This window comes from Dryobates pubescens, chromosome 28 (genome assembly GCF_014839835.1).
Source record: "Dryobates pubescens isolate bDryPub1 chromosome 28, bDryPub1.pri, whole genome shotgun sequence".
NCBI classification, from domain to species: Eukaryota; Metazoa; Chordata; class Aves; order Piciformes; family Picidae; genus Dryobates; species Dryobates pubescens.
Genome location: NC_071639.1, coordinates 11027358 through 11052351, shown reverse-complemented (window position 1 = coordinate 11052351; position 24994 = coordinate 11027358). Strand labels below are relative to the sequence as shown.

Sequence of the window (24994 nt, the reverse complement as noted above, 5' to 3'; positions counted from 1 at the left end):
CCTTCTTGGCCACCTGGGCACACTGCTGCCTCATGTTCAGCCTACTGTCAACCAGTACCCCCAGGTCGCTTTCTGCCTGGCTGCTCTCCAGCCACTCTGACCCCAGTCTGTAGCACTGCATGGGGTTGTTGTGGCCAGTGTGTAGAACCTGGCACTTAGTTGTGTTCAATCTCATGCCCTTGGACTCTGCCCAGCCTGTCGAGGTCCCTCTGCAGAGCTCTCCTACCCTCTAACAGATCAACTCCTGCCCCCAGCTTGGTGTCATCTGCAAGCTTTCTGATGATGGGCTCAATCCCCTCATCCAGATCATTGATAAAGGTATTAAAAAGCATGGGGCCCAGCACTGATCCCGGGGGGACACCACTAGTGTGTATTCTATGCCTTCTGTTATCTGTTGCACAGGGTTTGTCTGTGGAGCACTCTGCGGAGCAATGCGAGCTTCAGAGTATAGAAACACAGGAAAGGCAGAACCTTTCTACAGGCTATCAGTGCCGAGGCAGAAGAGCAGTTCTGAGATTGTAAGTGAAGCCAGAAACGCTCTACGGACGCTAGGAACTCGGAGACCACTTACACCTGCGGAGGACCGAAGGAGGCTTTTTGGATCCACATCTTCACGACCTCCTCAGAACAGACCCCCTTCGGTTTTCAGGTACTGTGGCTTTAAGATTTTTATGGTAATATCCTTTAGCAACCAGAGCTTTGATTCTGTAATTATGGTTCTGGTGGTGTATTTCCCTACCACCACCCCATGTTAATCTCTATTCCTAATCACATCGTGTGCCGCCTTCTAATGGTCCTTGTTGGTGTTAATCTACATGTCCAGGAGGTTCCCATGGGTTAGAGCTACCAGAAGCAATCATTACAGTAGTGGAGGACAGCATAAGAAAATGATCTGTAACTCACCTTTTCCTTAAGACAGTGGTATGCTTTTAATTCGGGTAGTATTTAGCTTTCCCTAGAAACTCTGAAAGCTTGGAGCTTTCCACACAGACTCTGTGGTGGAGCTTTCCACACAGACTCTGTGGTGGAGCTTTCCATTTCCAGGGCTTTCTCAGGTTTGTTGTGGGTTTTTTGATATCTCATTATAGGACTTGAAGTTTGAGATGCTCATTTTTAAACAAAACTTCTGCTACTTCAGAAGTGTTTCTGTGTGGACTTCCATTACGAGTCGTAATTCACAGAGCTCAAGAGAGCTGTCTCTTGGGACAAAGAGGTGGGGAAAGAAAAGTATATTGGGCTTTTGAAATCCATTTCCCTAATCCTATTTTTTTTTTAGCTCTCCTTGTATTTAATTTCTGTAATGACTGTAAGGAGGAGATATGAGCTGTATTTATCCTATTCGGTGTCAAGCATGCCAGCGAGGATGCTGAAGCATGGTTCAATGGCCCTGTATGTTGGTGTCCATGCTGTTTTCATGGCAGCATGACCTGAGGCACTCAATGTATCCAATACTCCTTTTGTGCCCTTGCAGAGAATGAGAGCCTGAGAGTGCCCTTGCTGTTTGTTGGTGACCAGGTAATGAGGTCCCTCTGGCTGACATCCATGCTTGTCCTGGCTGTGTATGGGAAGGAGCATGCTCGTGCCTGCACAGACTTCTGCCCTGCAGTGTTCTGCATCTTGTGCTTGGGCACTGACCACAGTTGGATGCATGAATTTAAGCTTACATTTGAGAATTTCTTGTAGATGTGTATGAAAAAGAAATGTTGTCATGGCAGGTGTGCAGGTGATCTTGTAATTCATCTCCCTTGATGCTGTTGGAGTCCCAGATACTAAAGCTAAATAGCATTCACGTAAGAAGAGTAGTGCTGGAAAAGTGCTGTTGCTGCTCTTTCTCCTCTTCCCCATACTCATTGGCAGAGGGAGAAAGCATACAATCAAAACACCACACACAGTGTCTGCTTTATTCATGTTGTGTTTGATTTCTTTGTGCAAGTCTTCATGCATCCAGTTTTGATTTGGCTGAATCAAGACCACTGTCTGGTGTTCGTCTTTGCCCATTGGACCATGTGAGTACTCTGGAAACCTCTGCATCACTGAGATAAAAATGGGTGCATTGGTAGTGTTGGGAAAGGATATGGTTTGCATGGGCTGGGGAGAAGTGGGAGCTTGTTGGCATCTTACTCTGAAACTCACAAAGTCAGTTTTGTCATTTTTCTCCTCTCCCCCCCCAAAAAAAACCCCTTGAAAATAACTTAAAGTGTTTTAAAGATTGCTGTATTGCATGACAGTTGTAAATGACATACACAGGAATCCATCTTCTGGTTCTTGTTAAAAATAGGAAAAGGTCTTAAGCAGCATGCCCTTGCTGCTGAGAAGGTGGCCAATGGTATATCCTGTGCTGCACTGGGAGTGTTTCTAGCAGGTTGAGGGAAGTGATTCTTCCCCACCTGCTCAGTACTGCTGAGGTCACAACTTCTGAGGTACTGTGTCCAATTCTGGCCTTCCCAGTGCAAGAGAGAGACAAGCAACTGGAGAGAGCCCAGTGAAGTGCCACAAAGGCGATGAAGGGACTGGAGTAAGGCTGAGAGAGCTGGGACTATTCAGCCTGGAGGAAGAGCAGGCTCAGGGAGGGCATCTTACCAATATAAGGAGGCTATATTGACTGTACCCCTACCTGAGGGGAGGGTGCAAAGAGCATGGGGCCAGACTCTGTCTAGTGGCAGAATCAGAGGCAATGGACACAAACTGAAACACAAGAGGTTCCCTCTGAGCATCAGGAAACACTCCTGTGAGGGTGATGAAGTCCTGGCACAGGCTGCCCAGAGATCTTCAGAAGCTTCTTTCAGTGCTGACAGTGCTATAGGTGTCTGGCTTGGTGAGTGGAATGCTGTGAGTAGATTCTAGATAGGAAAATTCCTTAATGAGCAAAGCTGTGTCAGCCTTACCTATTCTACCCTGAGCTGAACCCTTTGCAGAAATCATTTGGTTTTCTAGATGTTTTGGGGTGAAAATGAACTGTGCTTTTATTCCAACATCTTCTTTATCTCTGTGACAGAAACCAGTGCTACCTGCCTCTGCAGAAGATGGAGACTCTCCCATTTCCATTCCCAAGCCTCCTGCTGATGCTGCAGAGGTTAGGAAAGTCAGCAGGGCTCGGGCACGCTTGTTTAGAAGAACTCAGCAAAGTTTCCTTCCTGCTGAAGTGCTCCCTCCTGATCAGAGTAAGAGTGAGACCTATTTCCTACAAGACCAACTGCATGATGGGTTTCAGTATCATTACATGAATTAGTTTATTAAAAGGACCTGCTGTGCTTTCAGAGTGCATTTAAAACCAATATTTCAATGGCATTAAGGCAGTTTTGAAGGTGTGATTTCCAAAAATTATGCTGGCTTTCACTTCTGGAAGTGAGTTGAAAGCTACTCAAATGCCTTTTCCACCCCCCACCCAGGTTTCCTGTTTCTTTTCTCCCCCCCAACTTTCCTTCTTGTTTTTGTTTCCCCCTCTAGGTTTCCTTCTTTTCTTTTGGTTTTGTTTTCCTCTCTAGGTTTTATAGTATCAGTGAGGGTTGGAAGGGACCACAAGGATCATCTAGTTCCAACCCTGCTGCCATGGGCAGGGACACCCCACACTAGATCAGGCTGGCCAGAGCCTCATCCAGCCTGGGCTTAAACACCTCCAGGGACAGGGCCTCAACCACCTCCCTGGACAACCCATTCCAGGGCTTCACCATTCTCATGGTGAAGAACTTCCTCCTTTCCTTCTTTTCTTTTGGTTTTGTTTCCCCCTCTAGGTTTCCTTCCTTTCCTCCCCCCCAGGGTTTCCCCCTAATGTAATTTTTACAGGAAGTTTTCTTCAGTGGCTAAAACGAACACTAAATGCTGGAATGCTTAAAGAGATAATGAGGTGACATCATCTAGGGAGATTCCCTGGTGGATTGTTGAGCACAAAAGGAGGAGTGAAAAGGAGTGATGTGTCTTGACAGGCCTCCAACTACATTGTATTTATTGTGGAGAGTTTCATTAGTGGTGACTTAATAGAGGTCGCTAAACGTGGGATTTAAAAGCAATTTTCTTGCAGATGGGAAATGAGTTGACACTTTGTTTTCCTGCACATTGGCTTATAAGAAAATGAGCTGGAACTCTGTCTTTAATGGAGATTCACTTGCAGTAATGACAACTCTTCAGGTTGTCTGGGATTGTCACTTTACTAATTGTCCATTATTAAACAGCATTATCCCACTTCTAACCTCATTGCAAAAGAAATTGCACCCCAAAACTCCTGAACTTCATTATTACATACATACTCTGTAAATATTCCTGTCATGTACCCTTATAGAGAGTTTGATCCATTAGCTTTAATGGGTTGATTTTACTAATTGGAGAAATTGAGAACCTAAGTTTGGGCTGCCCAGGGAGGTGGTGGAGTCACCGTCCCTGGAGGTGTTCAAAAAGGGATTGGACGTGGCACTTGAAGCCATGGTTTAGTCGGTCATGAGGTGTTGGGTGATAGGTTGGACTGGATGATCTTTGAGCTCTTTTCCAACCTTCTTGATTCTATGATTCTAATCTGGCTTTGCCTCTTCTCCCCTTTGGGGATCCTACAGATGTTGTAAGGTGGTGTTTTGTGCAGGTTCTTCCCATGTTTACAAAGCAAGGTACCAGATTAACAGCTACCTTTTGCTTGAATTCCTTCATAATACTCAGATCCTGAAATACAATCACTTCTCTCACAAGCTACAGTCCACCTGTAGGTAAAAAATGAAGTAAAAATAAAACACTTTTGAGTGGAGGATTTAAAATGTGAAAACACAAACCTGAAAGACTCTAAGACATGATGTTGGTAAGAACTTTACTTTGCTCTGAGTAGTCTTAAGCTTCCTCACCTTTTCAATTGGTGCAAGCAATTTTTTGATGATACAAGCAAATGTTGATAATGCAATATGACAGACTAATTAATTTGGAGCTTTGTTGGGTGCACTGGGTCAGAACACTTGTACAAAATGTCTTATTTTTGGCTATTTCAGATCAAGAGAAGCTGGAATCTGAAGAGCCAGCTGCGATGAGTAATCTCTGCAGAAGTCATAAGAACTGCTTAGCAGAGCAAAGGTCATCCACAGCATTCCATGATGAAAGCAGACAATTAATTTGTAATGAGCATATCAGCAGATCAGAGAGGGAGGACTTTCTGAAAGGGACAGCAGGAAAAGGTTCATTTCAGCTGAGAGGAGAAAGGTTGGTATTGCTTGAGTATGATCCTGTGTGCCTTCCACACAACCACCTTCCTAGTCATTAAGTTGTGTAGGGATCAAAATGCTTAACATGGATGGAATTTGAAGATAATGCATAATCTTCACTGTTTTAAAGCATTAAAACTATTAAGGGGGGGAAAAACATATTTACACTTATGTTCTTAGGAAGTTTTTACTCTCAGAAGACTCACCTGCCCAAGAATTGTCGGTAAGAAACTGCTTAATATGAAAGGTCTTTGGTAAAGGACAAAGATTCCCTCATCTATTACCAGCCCAAGCAATTTGTGCTGTTGTCTGATGGAATGGCTGTAGGTAATCTCAGCTGCTCTCAGGCATTCTAACTCATTGCTAATACTTGTGCCAATAAAAATATTGGTTCAGCATTCACAGATGATACTACTGATGAGTCAGGCAGGCCTTGATCTGTGTCCTTTTCTGAGTTCAGAGATGTCATTCTTCATCTGACAAGGCAGTTGAAAGTTAGCACCAACCTGTCCTTCAATAGAGTTTGTTGAGTTTGGTCTTGATAGGAGCTGTACATAAAAGATTCCAGTCCCATGGAGGGGTCACTGCACTGAGAGTTTTGCCATTCTTGCTCAACAGAACATATTTTCAGGCACTAGATGATTGCTTTGATTAGGTTGCATCCCCTATGTCATAAATACTTGAGGCACCTTACATAAGGTAAAAAGATCCTTTCTATTTAAAGCACATTGTGTTCAGGAAGAATAGGATGAAGGCTTAAAGAAATGTGCAAACATTTATTAGCTGGACTCCTGTCATTCACTACGTGAAGCACTTGTGCCTGCCTCAGTTCTTTATCCCAGTGATTGAAGATCCTTGCAAGAATTGAGCAGAAAGATGACAGAAATAGTAAAGAAGGGGCATGAGACTCCTTATTCCCCTTGCCACACAGTTCCTAGACAGGCACCAAAAGAACTCTTCTAATGAAGCTGTGTCTGTGTTAATGGTGACGCTGTAGAGCATGCCAAAGCAGCGTGGCAGACTCCTGCCATTAATGCTATTACACTGACTTCAAAGAGAACAGAGGGGAAGCATTCTATTCCAGTAAGAGACTTGCTCATTTTCCATCTTAGGTTGGTTTGTTGTCCCAAGGACTGCTGAAAAGAGTGAACAGTGCTAATGAAATCACTGCTGCTTTGTGAAAGACACTGGGAGCAAAAAGAGAAGTTGACCTTTTGGAGAAAGGACTTATTTGCCATTTTGTTGGCAATTGTCTCTCTCAAATCACCACCTAGTGAGACTGGAGCAGGTGTATTAATTGAACAGATTTGAGTTGACTGGCATGCTGCCTCAGGAAAGCAAGGAGCACTTTCTGACAGGCAGTCATCGGGAAGCTGAGCTTTGTTTACATCTTCTGCCAGCCGTTGTGCCTTGCCATCTATTGTGATTGCTACAGAAATGAAACTTCTGAGATGTTTTCTGCATTCATATATTTCAGCAGGAGTGTCAACAGGGATGGCAGATTTGCTGATGAAGAGCAACAGTTTCCCTGGTGAGAAAAGATGAATTATTTTTATTCTCCTCTTCCAATGTCTCAATATTCTGAAAGCTTCGATGTCATTCCAGGACTCCTTAGGAACATAGGTGCCCTCAATGAGGGGGAGCTTGGTGGCAAACAGTTGATGCCCATGTGGCCTGCTCTAGACTTTTAATAAGTGGTTTCTATAAATAGCTACCAAAGGATTAGAAGATGCTGTACAGAAGGTATCTTATGCCCTGGTTTCTATCACCGTTGCTGCCCTTAGTAAATGCCTGTTTGACAGAATCCTTGGAACAGGTTGCCCAGGGAGGTGGTGGAAGCCTCATCCTGGAGGTTTTTAAGGCCAGGCTGGATGTGGCTCTGAGCAGCCTGCTCTAGTGTGAGGTGTCCCTGCCCATGGCAGGGGGGGTTGGAACTGGATGATTCTTGAGGTCCCTTCCAACCCTAACAATTCTATGATAAGACTGGCTTCTCTTCCTTGGCCTTCTCAGAGTGTTGGAATGCTTCAATAGAAAATGATAAAAGGGACAAGTGAATACTGGAAGTCCCTTCTGTCTGCTTCAGCTATTTTGTGCCCACAATATTAATTCCTGTTCTCCTCAGAGACAAGGATTCCTACAGAAGAGAGAGATATCTTTTTCCCCCCACAGGGAACAACCATTCTGGTTTGCTCTGGATGAATCTTTGAAGCGAATGCCATGGTGTAGGTTTCAGTTTGTGGTGTGGTTTAGCTGATACTGCTGCAGAGTCTCCAGACTTCTTTCAGGGTTTGTCTTTTCTTATTGTGTCTGTGTAGATATATTTGTTTTTCACTACTTCTGGAGCTCTCATACAGACATGGACACAGGAAATGAATCCACTCCTAACTAATCTTTCTCTCAGTTCCAGTGGGTATTGATACCATTCATTTAAGAAGCAATCCAGTGGTGGGGAAGCTTTCTCAGGCAGAGCTTTCTACAGTGTTTCCCAAAGAAAGGCTGACACCTGCCCTTCCAGGAGGGTGCCTCCCTTTCTGTAAGGTTAGGGAATACTGATGGAAAATTGGGAATTTCCACTTTAGTGGAAATCTGGGAGATCTAGACCCTGAGAGTCCTTACCACCATCTTCATGGTAGTTCTAGGATGGGAGAGAGTGCCATGAAAGGTGGAAAGAAAGACCAATTCAGTCTAGGTAAGACCAGAGTAATGATGGATTTAGTCTTGATTTTTTTTGCTTAGAATAAGAATGCTTATGGAAGAGTCAAGATGGGAAGAAGATGATGATGATGATGTGGTTTTCAGACTCCAATATATTTAGGCTGGTGTTTGTGGTTAGAATTAGGCTGTCTGTTGTCTGCTTGCTTAAAGATTAACCTGCCACAAATAGATATTGCTAATATTTTCAGGGTGAGGCAGAAAATGCACAGGCTGTGAAGGATAAAAAAAAGGATATAGAAGTTTTTCATCAACCTCTACTACTCTTCTTAGCCATGCTATTTACCATGTGCATGAAGCTCTTCATCAACAGCCTGTATAAATACAGGGCTACATTCTTTTTGTCACTGGAGCTGTCATAAGTAATGGACTATGCCCATGATTGTGCTTAGAGAGGGATTGTTATTTGCTCATCTTTAGGATGAGTCAGAGAGTGGTTGGCCTATTTGTCAATGTGTTTTTGCAAATGATGTGCCATTCTACTACTGCTCCTTTCTCCTCTCCTTGGTATCAATTATAGTTATAGTCCCAGTCAGGGTTTTTGCTCCCTTGTTGCTATGCACTGCCTCCATCTGAGTGGCCTTTGTGGTTTCCATGGGATAGTCCCAGCTCTTATCTCTACTTCAAGTGAGAGTCCACAGATTCAGTTTACATGGGTGCAAGAGAAAAGGCTCACAGTCTCTGGAGGAGCATAGCCAAGTGAGATCTTGGCACTGGCAGATACTATGCCCACTGCCCTTATCTTTTGTTTTCCATCCCCTGTTATTCCTGCACCTCAAAAAAACTCCTATTCTATCTCAGTTACTGTGCTCCTCTGGTTTTCTCCTACTTACACATCTTCTAGTTTTGCCTTCCAAAGTTGTAAGGACAACTCACAGGGTAATTGGCCACTGGAACGTGCTGCCCAGGGAGGTGGTGGAGTCCCCATCTGTGGAGGTGTTCAAAAAAGGCTTGGATGTGGCACTTGGAGCCATGGTTTAGTTGTCAGGAGGTGTTAGGTATTAGGTAACAGGTTGGACTTGATGATCTCTGAGGTGTTTTCCAACTTGGTTGATTCTGTGATTCTGCAGTATGAGGAAGAAGCACTGTTCCTGTACTGAGATTTTACACATTTGTGGATCAGACCTTGCTGTTGTGTGCAGCTTCTTTGGAGAGAGCTAGCCCAAGCCTCTGCCTCTGGGATGCAGCTCTTAGAAATGTGGTTTTTCCCTGGAATGCCACTGAAGGGGGAGAGAGTTTGCAGGTTTACCATTCTCATGGCAAGGACAAGCAAGTAAACAGCTAAACATGCAGAGTTTGTGAATAAATGCAGCTTTCACTTGATTATGCATTCCTTCTCCAGGGAAGACTACTGAACACAGTACTGCAGTGCTGACTCACCTGACTTTGGGAAGTCCTCATAGTCTGTGTACACTCAAGAAAGCAGAGAGGCTACTATGATCTCCCTTCCTTGAGAAGGATAGAGGTGATCCAGTCGCCAGATTTTCCCCCCTCTCTAAATCATCAGAGCCTCTGTCAGTTGATTTCTTGATGAGTCCCTTATCAGATGATCAGATTTCTGCCAATTGACTTTGTTTCCAAGGCAACCACTCTCTTGACAAGCCAGTTCCCTTCAATAGTAGGTAACTTATTTTTCAGAGTAGGCTGATTACATTTTAACTGCCTAGTTCTTAACAAGCTATTGCTGCTTAAGTTTCAGCCCTGGATGAAAATGAAAAGATAACCAAAAAAAAAAAGGCAAAAGTTTCTGTAGCTGAAATGGAGTTGGCAGTGTGGTAAGGATGGGTAAAGGGATTTTATAGTCTCTCACTAAATACATCAGCTGTGCATATTCCCTAAAGAGAAGCAATTTATGTGCTGGCCAGTGCATTCTTTTTCTGGGAATAAAGAGAGTTCCAGGGAAGCTGTTGAACTTGGGAGGATGTTTCCCAAAAGTGCAGATAGCTGTGTGAACATCAGCAGTACAACAATCTGCTTTCCTGCTCACCTAGGTCTCTAAACTGGTTGGTACTGGTGTACAAATCATCTTCCAACCAAGCCTTTATCTTAATGCAGTTCAGACTTTGATGTGGCCTTACTCTTCATGTCACATGTGGTGTTTCTATCTGATTAGCATTCCACATCCTTTGCTTCAGAGTCTGTTCTATTTGGTTGCTTCTGGTCCTGACACAACTTGTGGGCTGCAAGAGTTGGGGCTCTTCAGCCTGGAGAAGAGAAGGCTCTAGGGAGAGCTTACAGCAGACTTCCAGTACCTGAAGGAGCCTACAAGAAATCTGGGGAGGGACTTTTCATCGTAGCTTGTAGTGATGAGACATGAGGGAACAGCTTTAAGCTTGAGGAGGGCAGATTTAGATTGGATATTAGGAAGAAATTCCATACAGTGAGGGTGGTGAGATGCTGGAACAGGTTGCCCAGGGAGGTTGTGGATGCCTCCTCCTTGGAGGTGCTCAAGGCCAGGCTGGATGAGGGCTTGAGCAACTTGGGCTGGCAGGAGGTGTCCCTGCCCATGGCAGGGGGATTTGGGATGAGGTGACCTTTAAGATCCCTTTTAACCCAAACCATTCTATGAATCTATGACTATCTTTGAGGTTTCCTGGATTCATCCTATGGATATGCATTGTAGGGGAAGAGGCACAGACAGGGTATGGTTACAGAATTCTTTTTTGGTGGACACCCAGCTCAGACATCCACGTTCATATAGGCAGGCACCGTCGTGCTTACATAGGCTTCTGAAGGCAGTGATGTCTGAATATAGCTTGGTTAGCATGAAGTGAGTGAAGTTGTTATTCTCGTGCCTTTCCGGTGTTTGGGTCTTTGGACATTCTTCTCCTCACATCTTTTCAAGGTGTTCACTCTTTCAGAAAAAAAATATAAACCAAACCCCACTGTCCTTGTGACCAGACGAAGTTACAGTTTGAGGCTAGCTGCGCTTAAGCTCGATGACGAGGGAGTAAGAGTTGGCTCTCTCGGAGCGCGGCTGGGTTCAGCTCTCAGTTTCAGCGTGCGAGTGGAAAGGCTTTTTGCGTTCCATGATGCTGCCCTCTTGTGGGGCCTGGCGGTATTTCTGCAGCGGCTTTCGCTAACCCGCGCTGTCCTTTCCAACCGCCAGATGACCTACTGACTTACTAAAGCAACTTCCAGGCGCTTCCAGGTAGGCATTAATGTGCAGCTCTAGTTCTGAGTGCGTGTTGAACGCTGAGTCCTGATCTGTGTTCGTCTGTGCTGTGTCTTGCAGTGACCCAGGGACAAAGCCTGGCACAAACTCATCGTGGCCAAGGAGTACAGGCTGCAAGGGACCAGAAACAGGTACTTTGGAAGGCATTTCTTGCAGTCTCCAGTCAAAAACAGGGAAAAGAATAGAATAGGAAATAGAATAGAATTAACCAGGTTGGAAAAGACCTTTGAGATCATCCAGTCCAGCCTATCACCCAACACCATCTGATCAACCAAGCCATGGCACCAAGTGCCCCATAAAAGCACTCAAACAATCAAACTGTTGTGATCAAAGATCTCTTTGTTTATTCACTTTTTCTTTATTCTAGATGTATGGATTTTTATTTATTGTGGTTTGGGTTTTTTACTGTTGAGAGACAATATTCAAGACATCCACACTCTAAAAAAATCTGTTGATATTCTCTCTCACTTTCCCCATATGTAGGCTTAGGAATTTGCCAATCCATTAACACCTTGTTTGCCCATCACTTGTTGTAAACAGGCAGAGTTGCACAGAAACTAGGGAATTTATGCCAAGCTGTGCTTTGTGCTGAAGAGAACAGATTCTGGATTGCCCTGTAGGGATGCATTTTCTTCATTTTAACCTAACAGATTTTGATTGATATTTCCTCATAGCTGGCATGCTTCATGCGTGGCAAGTGCATGCTTAAAGAGTCTGGTGTAGAAACCTGAAGTTTCTGCTCTGCCATTTTTATGCTTTATTGCTATTTGTCTGGAACTGAGGAGCTGCATTGTTCTGGATCCTTCTGGTGAAGGCTGTAATAGGCTCTGCTTGTGTTTTCCTTCAGAGGAGGAAGGAAATATTTTGGCATGTCATGGGAGTTAGAATTCTGTGGGGCTGTGTTTTCTCTGGTTTAATTTGTATGTGCTATTAAAAAAAATAGTGTGTTACTAGGATTGTTCCTTCTTAGATCCACTGCTTCACCCTTTCTGTAGTTTCCTCCACCTTAGATCCACTCCTTCACCCTTTCTGTAGCTGCCTCCACCTTAGATCCACTCCTTCACCCATTCTGTAGCTTCCTCCACCTTAGATCCACTGCTTCACCCTTGCTGTAGCTTCCTCCACCTTAGATCCACTGCTTCACCCATTCTGTAGCTTCCTCCACCTTAGATCCACTCCTTCACCCTTTCTGTAGCTTCCTCCACCTTAGATCCACTCCTTCACCCATTCTGTAGCTGCCTCCACCTTAGATCCACTCCTTCACCCTTTCTGTAGCTGCCTCCACCTTAGATCCACTCCTTCACCCTTTCTGTAGCTTCCTCCACCTTAGATCCACTCCTTCACCCTTTCTGTAGCTTCCTCCACCTTAGATCCACTCCTTCACCCATTCTGTAGCTGCCTCCACCTTAGATCCACTCCTTCACCCATTCTGTAGCTTCCTCCACCTTAGATCCACGCCTTCACCCATTCTGTAGCTTCCTTACTTTGAGCATACTTCATCTTTAATCCAAGAGCAAACAGTGGGGTAGCAGTAGGAATTCCCAATCATTTCTTCTCTGTAGTGCAGTCCTTAGGGGGGGAGTGTTCATTTACAGCTTATTTCTGATATGATTTGTGTTTATGCTTTCACATTTTCCTAGTGAGGAGGAAGAGTGGTTTTAATATTGATCTATTCCCAGCCACTCAGTATTCTGTGAGAAGGCTCCACGTGGTAAGTCAGGCAGTACACAGCTTGTGAGAGCTCAGTGTTGCTAAGGCTCTTGTATTTACATGCTAAAAACAGCAACCAATAAATGGAGACTGATTAGTGATTAGTTTTTTTTTCTTTGACCAGAATGCAGAGCTGTGGTTGAGACCTATGAAACACTGAGAACTTGAACTTGCTGAGTTCTTTTGCTTGAGTGTGTTTGAAGTGTGATTCACTCCAGCAGAATGTTGAGGACAGTTTGTGTAGCGTTTTAAACACAGTTAGTGCCATAACTTTTCATCAGCACCTTAGAAATCTATCAGGAGGGAAACACAATGCAAGTTTAATATTTACTGATGCTGCTTTTCTCGATCATCTTCTGTTTTGAGGAGGCTGGTGAGAGGCCTTGAGCACAAGCCCTATGAGGAGAGGCTGGGGTTGCTTAGCCTGGAGAAGAGGAGGCTCAGGGGAGACCTTATTGCTTTCTACAACTGCCTGAAGGGAGGTTGTAGCCAGGTAGGGTCTCTTCTCCCAGGCAACCAGCACCAGAACAAGAGGACACAGTCTAAAGCTGTGCCAGGGGAGGTTTAGGCTGGATGTGAGGAGAAAGGTCTTCCCAGAAAGAGTAATTTGCTGGGATGTGCTGCCCAGGGAGGTGGTGGAGTCACTGTCCCTGGAGGTGTTCAAGAGGGGATTGGATGTGGCACTTGGAGCCATGGTTTAGTAGTCATGAGGTGTTGGGTGATAGGTTGGACTTGATGATCTCTGAGGTCTTTTCCAACCTTATTGATTGATTCTGTGATTTCCTCTTCATTGTTATGGCTGGGATTAATGCTGATTCCACACACACCCCCAGCCCCAGTTCCAGGAGAATGATTTCATTTTATTTCATTATGCCATTAGGGCTTCTAGGTTGCTCTGTGGTTGGTTTTTTTCTGATGAATGTGAGATAAGTGCAGGAGAGTGGCACCAAAAAATAAATCAGGTCTTTATGTTCTGAATGGCTTTGCTAATTTTTCTGCTAGCTGGGAGTTTGGTCATGCCTGCCAATGCATACATGGACTGTTCTGTTTCTTGCTTAATGTTTCTTGCTTGCAGTTCCTGAAAGGGGCCTGCAAGCAAGCTAGGAAGGGACTTTTAACAAGGGCTTGTAGTGATAGGATGAGAGGGAATGGATTGAAGCTTGAGTAGGGCAGATTTAGACTGGAGATTAGGAAGAAATGCTTTCCAGTGAGGGTGGTGAGACACTGGAACAGGTTGCCCAAGTTGGTCACGGATTCCCCCTCCTTGGAGGTGTTCAAGGCCAGGCTGAATGAGGGCTTGAGCAACTTGGGCTAGTGGAAGGTGTCCCTACCCATGACAGGGGGGTTGGGACTAGATGACCTTTAAGGTCCCTTCCAACCCCAGCCATTCTGTAAGGCTATGAACAAGAAAGTTAAGCACATGCACAGTTAGAGTCAGCCTCCTCTCTCAGTTTAGCTACACATTGGAAAGAAAATAGAGTAAACATGTGGCTTTTGTGGTAGGAAGGAACAGTGCAAACTATTTGTGTTCTCATTTCAGCTGTGCCCTTACATTGTCTGGAGCAGAACTTTAACTCAGTTGCAAGTGCTGTATGGTGGTTTATTAATTAAGCTACTTGTAGATCTAAAAAGGCTATTAACTGATCTAGGAAATAAGAGAGCTGGTGCAAAACAAGTGATCATTGTTGTACTACCTGTTAAGATGGACTTACACTAACATGTAGACATGAACACACCAACTGTAGTAACATCCCAGTGTAGGCCTTGTGCAACAGCAGCATTTTTGTGTAATCTCTTGGAACAGAGAGAATTGACAGATTTATTCTGTCTGAAATACAGGCAAGGAGTTAAAGTTAACACAGATCCCAGAGCCTGGATTTTTTCAAGAGCAAGCTTTTAAAATAGTCAGGAAGTTTTGTTGGGGTTTTTTTAATTGTTTCACTGCTCCAAGTAATGCTCAGGAGACCTTCTTCTGTGGTGTAAGATGCTGTTCTCATGATGCAAGCCTCTCGGTGCTTTCATGTTGTGCAGCATTTCTCTGTGTGGTGATGAGGCTGTGAAGAGCTTGCATTGCACTTTACATTCACAAGCCAGTAATGAACAGTAGGAGACACTTTCTGACTGATGAATAAAGGATTTGTAGCTGTTCCTCTGAGCAGAAGGTGAAACCTTCACTGAATGTGTGCTTCTGTCTTCAGTGTACTTTGGAGGGTTGGAGGGCAAAACAAGAATAAATGAATGGGAAGAGGAAGAAATCTTTTGGCATATGAAGATTCTACCAATTCTGCATGAACTGGACAATGGTGAGTAACACTGGTCGTGGAAGGGTGTGTTTTGTGTACTGTTTCCTGCTGGAAACATGAGACTCACTTGTGCCTTACTGTAAAAGGACAGGAGTTGGACTATGAAGCCTTTAATGCTTTCAGTGTGTTTGCAGTGTAAAGCTGGCCCTGGCAGCTGTCTCTAGGTGGCCCCGGTTGAGCAGGGGACCAAATGACCTCCTGAAGTCCCTTCTAACCTTCTGTAATTGTGTGTATATATATATTAAAAAGCAGGTTTAGAGAAGATCTTGTCTGATTAAATCACCTTATCTTAGGCAACATAGCTTTGCCAGCTTAGAATCATTGAATTGTTAGGGTTGGAAGGGACCTCAAGGATCATCCAGTTCCACCCCCCTGCTATGGGTAGGGACACCTCACACTAGATCAGGTTGCCCAGAGTCACATCCAGCCTGGCCTTAAAGACCTTCAGGGATGAGGCTTCCACCAGCTCTCTGGGCACCCTGTGCCAGTCTCTCACCACCCTCATGGGGAAGAACTTCTTCCTGACATCCAATCTGAATCTACCCACTTCTAGTTTTGCTCCATCCCCCCCAGTCCTGTCACTCCCTGACACTCTAAAAAGTCCCTCCCCAGCTTTCTTGTAGCCCCCTTCAGATACTGGAAGGTTAGTCAGTGATGAGACAATGATCTTGAAGGTCTTTTCCAACCTGGTTGATGCTGTGATTCTGTGATAACTTCAAGGTGCTTCACTATCTTAAGCATAGACTTGATTGAAGGTCTCAATTGATGTTAGAAAACTGAGGAAATCTTAATGAAAAGTTCAGCTTGGCTTTAAAGTGTTAGATGTCTCTGAAAAGTGTGTCATGAGTGAAGCACAACTGAGGAAATTATGCCTTGAAAGACTGAACTCTGAAATCCTTTGGAACAGGGAGATTGTGGCCAGGTGGGGGTTGGTCTCTTCTCCCAGGCAACCAGCAGCAGAACAAGAGGACACAGTCTCAAGCTGTGCCAGGGGAAGTTTAGGCTTGAGATGAGGAGAAAGTTCTTCACAGAGAGTAATTGGCCACTGAAATGTGCTGCCCAGGGAGGTGGTGGAGGTGTTCAGAAAGGGATTGGACATGGCACTTGAAGCCATGGTTTAGTTAGTCATGAGGTGCTGGGTGACAGGTTGGGCTTGATGATCTCTGAGGTCCTTCTTGATTCTATGATTTAGTTAAACAGGTGATTTAATTGCTTTCTACAGACTTTATATTTGCTTGAATGGTGGGAATATAGAAAGGAGTTTGGGTCTTACAAGTGGTTAAAAGTGAGTGTCAAATGAGGGGATTGATTCTGTTTTACAGCATCTTTGGCAGTGTTCATTACAGCCTGCTGCAGATTCAACTGGCTATTGAGGTGCTCTGGAAGAGGGGGCACTGGTAATTATTTTTAACTTGTTTTCCCCCCTCCCTTTCTACCTCTTTCAATTAGAAGACAACATAGAAAACCTTTGTCTTGCTTGCACCAAGCTCTATCAAGCCTTGAGTGAAGGAAAGCTGCTTGGACAAAGGTTTGAAGGGAGAAGTATGCTCCTGAAGAGGTGTTACAAACTTGTAGACATTGACTCGGATCCGCTTCGCCTGAAGCTGGCAAAGATCATCCTGGCTGTAAGTGTTGCAGTAGGACATGAAGCTCAAGGTCATGAATTACAGCTGGCATTGAATTTTTCATTTCATACTTCTGAACTGTGCCTAAACTAATCCTTTCCTGAGCACAGATACCATTCATCCAGCCTGGTCCTTGCTAGAGCCTTTTATGGGGTTTATCTTTGTAGAGCAACGATGCCTGAGGGAGGAAGGAGGGACACAAACTAGGAGAGCTGGTGGCAGGAATATTGCTTAGACATCATAGAATCAATAAGGTTGGAAAAGACCTCAAGGATCATCAAGTCCAACCTGTCAGCCAACACCTCATGACTACTGAACCTTGGCACCAAGTGCCACGTCCACTCCCCTCTTGAACATGGAAAAGAGACAGTGTCTCAGCACGGGATTTAAACACAACAACAATTACAAGGCCCACATGGAAAGAAAGCTTAGTTTTGGGGATAATATCTTGATATTGATACCTGAAGTATTTTTTTTCCTCAATATTTATTCTTTTTTTTGTATTGCCTGAAGTAGTTTTTATTACCTGAAGTTTGGGTTTAAACAAAACAATCATTAAAATAATAATCAAAAGGTGAAGGTGGAAATGAAGCTTAGGGGTGGGGTTTTTTTTGACTAATATCTTGATGATATTAGCTGAAATACTTTTCATTTCTGAATTTTTTTTCCTATTTTTTTTATTGCCTGAAATTAGGTTTTTTTTTAGTCTCTGACAAATATGTCAGAGAGTATTACCTGTAGTTTTGATTGGAGCAAACCAATCATTAAAACCATAATTGAAACTTCCCCATGGAAATGAAGCTTAGTTGTTTTCAGTAGCATCTTGACCTTTTTGTCTGAAATACTTTCTTATTTCTGAAGATTTTTCTGATGGTTTTTCAATTAGCTGTTTTTCAATTAGCTGGGGTTGCTTAGCCTGGAGAAGAGGAGGCTCAGGGGAGACCTTATTGCTCTCTACAACTACCTGAAGGGAGATTGTAGCCAGGTTGGGGGTTGGTCTCTTCTCCCAGGCAGCCAGAACAAGAGGACACAGTCTCAAGCTGTGCCAGGGGAAGTTTAGGCTGGAGGAAGTTCTTCTCAGAGTAATTGGCCATTGGAATGTGCTGCCCAGGGAGGTGGTGGAGTCCCCATCCCTGGAAGTGTTCAAGAGGGGATTGGATGTGACACTTGGTGCCATGGTTTAGTAGTCATGAGATCTTGGGTGATAGGTTGGACTTGATCTCTGAGGTCTTTTCCAACCTTATTGATCCTATGATTCTCCACCACATTAGTTTTGAGTAGTATCTTGATATTTTTATCTCCAAATACCAAACCTCTTTATTTTTTGGAAGCGAGTAAGCTTAATTGTCTTTTCCTCTAGCACCTCTGACTAAAACTCTCAATTAAGTTAGTGCTTTTAGACCTATTAGTTCAGCTTCTAGTAAGCATGTCTGGATAGCCAGTGGTAAAAGGGTAGCACAGTTTGCTAAGCATAGAATAGAATTAACCAGGTTGGAGAAGACCTTTGAGATCATCAAGTTCAACCTATCACCCAACACCATCTAATCAACCAACCCATGGCACCAAACACCCCATCCAGTCTCTGCTTAAATACCTCCAGTGATGGTGACTCCACCTCCCTGGGCAGCAAATTCCAATGGCCAATCTCTCTATGAAGAACTTCTTCCTAACATCCAGCCTAAAGCAGAGCTTACACAAGTTGGGTTTCAGAGCCCTTCAGTTCTGCAGTTTGGCTCAGTGTAGTGGCAGGGTTTCAGCTGGAATTTACTGGTGAAGACAAATTTGCCATGCTGCCTGCACTTGTAAAATGTTAAGGTGCATTTTGATACCTGGGTTTTAGTTGTGATTTTTTGTGTGTGTCTTTTGTTTTTATCCTTCCTTTTCTTGGCAGATGAAAGTGGCTGGGAAAAATCTCCTGAGCGCTTGCAAGCTTGCATTTCAGATTTGCAGGAAGGGCCAAAACGATTCCATCCTCCAGCAGGAGAGGTTATTGGGTATGTGTTCTGTTCCTCTGTAGAAGTTAGGTGTGGAAATTCAGTGGGGAGATTGAGCCTCTTTCAAGAAACACTCCCAGAGTTAGTTTAGTTGTGCACTAGAAATTGCCTCCCAGGTCAACCTCGCAGTCCATCTCGTGCAGTAATCTGTGGCTAACGATGGCAGTAGGGGATGTCCTTCAGGGATCTTTCCTGTGATCTCTTTCCCCTCTACTAACTCAGCATCCAGAATTGTTATGTGCTTTGTAGTGCTCTATTTCAGATGCTTTGAGACATTTTGGTTTAATTTTCTTTTAAGGAAGTATTGGGAATAAAGCTCTTTAGAGTGTCTTGGGTTTAGAGTGTGTCAGGCTTGGTACACCGAAGTGCAGGCACACACAGGTCAGGTCCATTTTCTTATTCAGCAATAATTGTTTCTTGAGTTCAATCCAAATAGCCTTTTTTTTTTCCAGCCCACTTTTTAGAACTCATAGAATCACAGGATGGCTCAGGTTGGAAAAGGACCTCAGAGCTCATCTCTGTGCCATGGGGAGGGACACCTCTCAACTAGATTTGGCTGCCCAAGGTCACATCCAGCCTGACCTTGAGCACCCCCAGGGAGGAGGCATCCACAGTCTCTCTGGGCAACCTGTTCCAGAGTCTCACCACCCTAGTCCTGAAGAACTTCCTCAGCTCCAGTCCAACGCTACTCTCCCTCAGCTTCAAACCATTCCCCCTTGTCCTATTGCCAAACACCCCCATGAAAAGTCCCTCTGCAGCCTTCCTGTAGGATCCCTTCAGGTATTGGAAGGCAGCTCTAAGGTCCCCCCAGAGTTCAATCTGAATGGTTTTTTTCTCCTGAATCCCTTCAATGCCAGGACTATGTCAAATCTAATCATTAATATTAGACTTTCTGAATAATGATTGGTTTTTTTCCCCTTCCAGACTGTTTGTTGGAGGTCCTGAGAACTGAAGATCTACAAAAAAACAGTGAAGCCCTCCTGTACTGCATGGGAGCTATAAAATTCATGTCTGGGAATGCAATACTCCTTAATGAGATGGTCAACAAAGGAGCTGTTGAAATGCTGCTGCAGTTAATGAAGCAGATTAACAACATAAAAGACAATGAGACACACTTCTCCAGCTTGGGCCACCTATTAGTCCAGGTTAGCATTTACTTTGATTTCTAAAGTACAGACCTCAAGAGCAAATTAAAAGTCTGTTAGAGGAGATAAGCTAAGCCTGTGTGCCCCTGACAGATCTCTGCCTATGTTTGAAGAGGCTTCTTTAAAATCAGTTCACATGAGGTGGTTCAGGACCTGCATTTAATTATCACAGAATTTCTGGGTAGTCAATTTGAAAAAGCTTTAGACATTCTGAAGTTAACAAATATTTTTAGTTACCTCCTAAAACCATTTTCTTCTTATTGCTTTATGGTGCTGATAATGTTCTGGGTGTTATCTAGTAAAGTAGAATAGAATAAAACAGGTTGGAAGAGACCTTTGAGATCATCAAGTCCAACCTATCATCCAACACCATCTAATCAACTAACCCATGGCACCAAGCACCCCATCTTCCTAAACACCTCCAGGGATGGTGACTCCACCACCTCCCAGGGCAGCACATTCCAATGGCCAATCTCTCTTTCTATGAAGAACTTCTTCCCAACATCCAAACCTAAACATCCTAACCCTGCCCTGGTGCAGCTTGAGACTGTGTCCCCTTGTTCTGGTGCTGGTTGCCTGGGAGAAGAGACCAACCCCTACCTGGCTACAACCTCCTTTCAGGTAGTTGTAGACAGCAATAAGGTCTCCCCTGAGCCTCCCCTTCTCCAGGGTAAAATACAGATACTTCATTTCTCTTGTGAGAAAAGTTATGATGCTTGCTGCTATCAAATCCTTGTGCAGCTTCACCAGCCCTTCATTAATGTGCACCATTTCTTCCATGTGAGTTAACTTGTTTAGTCATCACAGGGAGAAACAGAAATCATTCCCTTTTTTCCAGGGATTTCATATTGGGAAGAGTTTCTCCCAATGATTCATGTCTGCAGAACAAAGAAAGGCTTTGTGGCATACTTTTAACTTGCAGCAAAAAAAAAAGCATCAATGTCCAGTGACCTAAAGAAATAATGGATAAATACAGGTTTTCAGGAATAGAGAGCAAATCCTGCTGGAGGGCAAAAACAACTCTCTCCATCTCTCCCTGCTGATAGCTGGAGAGCCTCAGGTGGCTGGGCCCAGCTCTTCATTCCTTAGCTGTGTGATTGCAGGATCAGCAGATGGCAGTGCTAGACATCCTCTTGCCAGGACCTTTCTGTGGGAATGAAGTTCCTCTCTGGTTTCTTCCCTGTTACACAATGGGGTTTATGCTAACCTCCCACAAGAATAAAAATGTTGGTGGTAATAATTATTTTCCCTTAATAGGAGACATGAAACCAAGGTCATACTTGACTCATGTTATGTTTCTTCACCTTACAGTCTGATTATTTTTATATGAACTATGGCAATGCTTTTTCAAAAGCCAAGGCTTTTGAAGTGTTACTGACATGACTTAACAAGCACTCCATGTTCTTTAATTGAAAAGCTCTTAAATGTCTTCTCCTTCAAAAATAGCACTTGTCTGCCGTTGCATTTGTTTTGTTTGGGTGAATTTGATCTTTCACATGGCAACATAAGGATTAAGGCTGGTAGGGATTGCTAAAGCCGGTGGTGATGCCTGGGGGGCGTGGTGGAAGCCTCATCCCTGGAGGTTTTTAAGGCCAGGCTGGATGTGGCTGTGAGCAACCTGATCTAGTGTGAGGTGTCCCTGCCCATGGCAAGGGGGGGTTGGAACTTGCTGATCTCTGAGATCCCTTCCAACCCTAACAATTCTACGCACTCCTTTGCTGGAAGGGTTCTCAAACACTGGGACAGGCTTGAATCCCTTTCCCTGGATGAGTTTAAAACAGGCAGAGCTATGGTGCTGAGGGTGGCTGGTTGGACTGGATGATCTTAAAGGTCTTTTCCAACTGAAAAGATTCTATGATCCTATGAATTTTGTTGCCTGGACATTTCCTTCATAATTTATTGGTAGGCAGGTACCTGCAGAACATTAACAGGGCATTGAGGCTGTCTTGGACGTTATAAATGAGACCCGAGCTTTATTAAATTTCCAAGGCAGCGTGGATTCTGCTGCAAGTGGCTGTGATTAATGAATCTTTCCGTGTCCTGTGTGCAGCTGACAGCGACTTTGCGCAACTTGGCCGCCTGCCCTGCGGCCAGGCAGCAGCTGCTGGGCGGCGCTGCAGCCTCTGAGCTCAGCGTGGCGCTGGAGCTGCGTGCGGGGGACGGCGATGTCTGCGCCTACATCCTCAGGACCTTCAGGTAGGTGTAGGACGCAGTGCTACCGCTGCCTGAGGCCAGGTCGCTCTTAACTGCCTCAAGTGATCTCGGAGAGGGCAGCTGCGAGCACTGAAACGGGAAGATTTTCTGAGTTAATAAGCTAGAAGTGAGCCAGGGGCTGCTTTCACCAAGGGTAGCTGCACATCCTGGTGCCTCAGCCATGAGCTCTGCTTGGAGAGTAATGGAAAGGAGCTTTTACAACTGCTGAAAACGTTTGAGAGTGTGGTACTTTTAGTTTCAACCCACCACAGATATCTCAGGTAGTGATAGGACTAGGGGGAATGGAATGAAGCTGGAGGTGGGGAGATTGAGGCTGGAGGTGAGGAGGAAGTTCTTCACCATGAGAGTGGTGAAGCCCTGGAATGGGTTGTCCAGGGAGGTGGTTGAGGCCCCTTCCCTGGAGGTGTTTAAGCCCAGGCTGGACAAGGGTCTGGCCAGCCTGATGTAGTGTGGGGTGTCCCTGCCCATGGCAGGGGGGCTGAAACTAGATGATCCTTGTGATCCCTTCCAACCCTGACTGACACTGTGATACAGAGAGGTTTCCTTTTCTGGCTGTGACTTGGCTTTGCTGCTGCTTACAGTATCTGGAAGATTTGGAGGGCTTCTCTTTATTAAAGAGGGGAAAACTGAGCTGGTCTCTTTAGTCCCAAGACCACTTATTCTACAAAATGTTAGAGCTGTTGGATTGTTTTCAAAGCTAGAGAAGGTAAACCTTGTTTTGGGGGTGAACCTGGTAGAAGCAGGGTTATCAGCTGGTGATCCCAAGGGTCTTTTGCAACCTGAACATTTCTGTGATTTGCATGGAATTGTTTTGGTCTGTTTGGGTTTTTATGTTTGTTTCTTTTAAAGCTCCATGTAGTTTTGAATGGTTTTTGTGTGATCATTGTGCCTTCATTAATGCTGGTGGGATTGATTAACTGTTGCCATACAAACTCAGGGTTGTTGTCCCTGTGGAAAACGTTTTGTTGCATTGTCATTCCTTGAGCCCACAGGTTCTGACTGGGATTGTTTTTGAAGTGCCATTGCTTAAATTTCTCCTGATCACAGAATGGTAGGGGCTGGAAGGGACCTCTGGGAGATCATCTAGTCAGACCTCCCTGCTAGAGCAGGATCACCCAGAGCAATTTGCGTAGGAACATGTCCAGGCAGGGTTTGAGTGCCTCCAAAGAGAGACTCCACAACCTCCCTGGGCAGCCTGGTCCAGTGCTCTGCCACCTTCAAAGTGAAGTAGTTTTTCCTTCTGTTTATGTGGAATCTCCTGCTGTTGAGATGATTGCTACTAGTTCCAAATGGTGGTTGTAGTTTTATACTGCTAATGGTTCCATGTGGTTGTGTTAGTTGTTCTGGTTATGTTAGAGAGAAACAGTTAATAGTTGAAAATGCTTGTTATGGTTGGCCAGTTGTTGTCCATCTCTTGTTACTGCATTCCCCTGAGAATCCTTCACACTTCCACTACATTGTCTTCTTGAACTGGGGAGCCCAGAACTGGACACAGTACTCCAGACGAGGTCTCACCAGGGCAGAGTTGAAGGGGGGAGGGCAACCTCCTTCAACCTGCTGACCACACTCTTCTTAATGCACCCCAGGGTGCCACACTGCTGCTTCATGGGTGACCTATTGTCCACCAGCACTCCTGGGTCCTTTCCCCCAGAGATGTTCTCCAGCAGGTCAGCCCCCAACCTCTACTAATACCTGAAGCTGTTCTTCTCCAGATGCAGTGCTGCTTGCATTTCAGAGCTGCATAAATTAAGTATCTATTAGTCCATGCTTTAAAAAAGAGACACACATTGCACAAGCTTCAATTGTGTCAGGGATGGTATATTGTGAAATAAAGTAGAGGAAAGAGAGAATGTGGTCAGTGTGCATTGTTTGGAGCTGTCACAGAGTGTTTGAGGAGATTCATCTGTGGGATCAGGGCTGGAGTGTGCAGATGGAAGCACTGAAAGAATGGCAGTTTTATGAGCAGCTCGGTGGCTCCTTCCCAAGATAGACTTTCTAGAGGGAGATCACTGAGTGAATCACCCAAGAAGATCCCTTTGTAGTCTGAATATTTTCTCAGACAACAAAATCTTCCAGTTACCAAGCACCAGCTTGCAGTATCTATTGCTAAGTGGACTTGCAGGCAATTTAAGGATTTTGAAGGAGCTGTGAAATTAGCTGTTGATGATTCCAGGAGGAGTTGGGTAATAAGCACCATCTATGAATGCCATTCTGCATGAAGTATTTCCATTGCTGTTTTGTTACTGGCTTGAGTCGTGTTGAGTCTGTGCTCCATGTTCATTGAGATTCTGACATGGACTTCTGCTAGATGAGATCTCCTTGCTAGATGAGATCAGGTTGTGCTTTGAAGAGCAGCTGCTGTTGTTCCTTCCTCTCCACAGCTCAGAACAGACAAATCTGGTCCTTTGCTGTTTGTGCTACCTGTAGAGCTTATGAACTTGCTTCCCCAGTTCCATGCTGCCTTGTCCACATCTGGTTCTCTACTTTTGCTCCTAAAAATCAGCTGAGTTCTTGCAATGATTGCAGCACTTGGAGTGTATTTTCCTCCTCTAAGGAGAGAGCATTTCTTCTGCTTGGGAGATGCCCTGAGAAGTGGAGTGATGGGTTTGTAATTAAATGTAATTGGTGCTCAGACTGTAGTTCTTACAAGGACATTTACTTGGTCTACAATTCAATATGGAGCAAAAGCAATTTGTCTTATTTAAAGTTTTCTACTGCTTCAATAGTTATTTATCTAAGTTTAGAGAACTGCATGGTCTGAGGATACAAATTAGCCCTAAGATCAATTTAATTAGCTTCCTGGAAATGGCAGTCATTGGGTGGGTGGGGATAATGTATACACACACACACTGTGCAGTACAGAGCACAGATCTCAATTTCACTTTGGCTTCTAGTGATAGAGAAGGATTATTATTTCCTCTCAATCAGTAACTTTAGGCAGC

At 44.4% G+C, this 24994-nt stretch overlaps 1 protein-coding gene across 1 annotated transcript in view; it reads left to right on the top strand.

The window, feature by feature from the left end:
* The first annotated feature begins 431 nt into the window (after window positions 1-431).
* Window positions 432-24994, top strand: part of ARMC2 (armadillo repeat containing 2) — a 52623-nt gene continuing 28060 nt past the window's right edge. Inside the window, exons 1-11 of the mRNA XM_054174138.1 lie at window positions 432-649; window positions 1934-2006; window positions 2996-3161; window positions 4965-5172; window positions 6652-6705; window positions 11122-11192; window positions 14970-15074; window positions 16524-16699; window positions 18591-18693; window positions 19618-19838; window positions 21889-22034. Of these exons, the coding sequence (XP_054030113.1) occupies window positions 432-649; window positions 1934-2006; window positions 2996-3161; window positions 4965-5172; window positions 6652-6705; window positions 11122-11192; window positions 14970-15074; window positions 16524-16699; window positions 18591-18693; window positions 19618-19838; window positions 21889-22034 (1541 nt within the window). The remainder of the gene's footprint in view (window positions 650-1933; window positions 2007-2995; window positions 3162-4964; window positions 5173-6651; window positions 6706-11121; window positions 11193-14969; window positions 15075-16523; window positions 16700-18590; window positions 18694-19617; window positions 19839-21888; window positions 22035-24994) is intronic.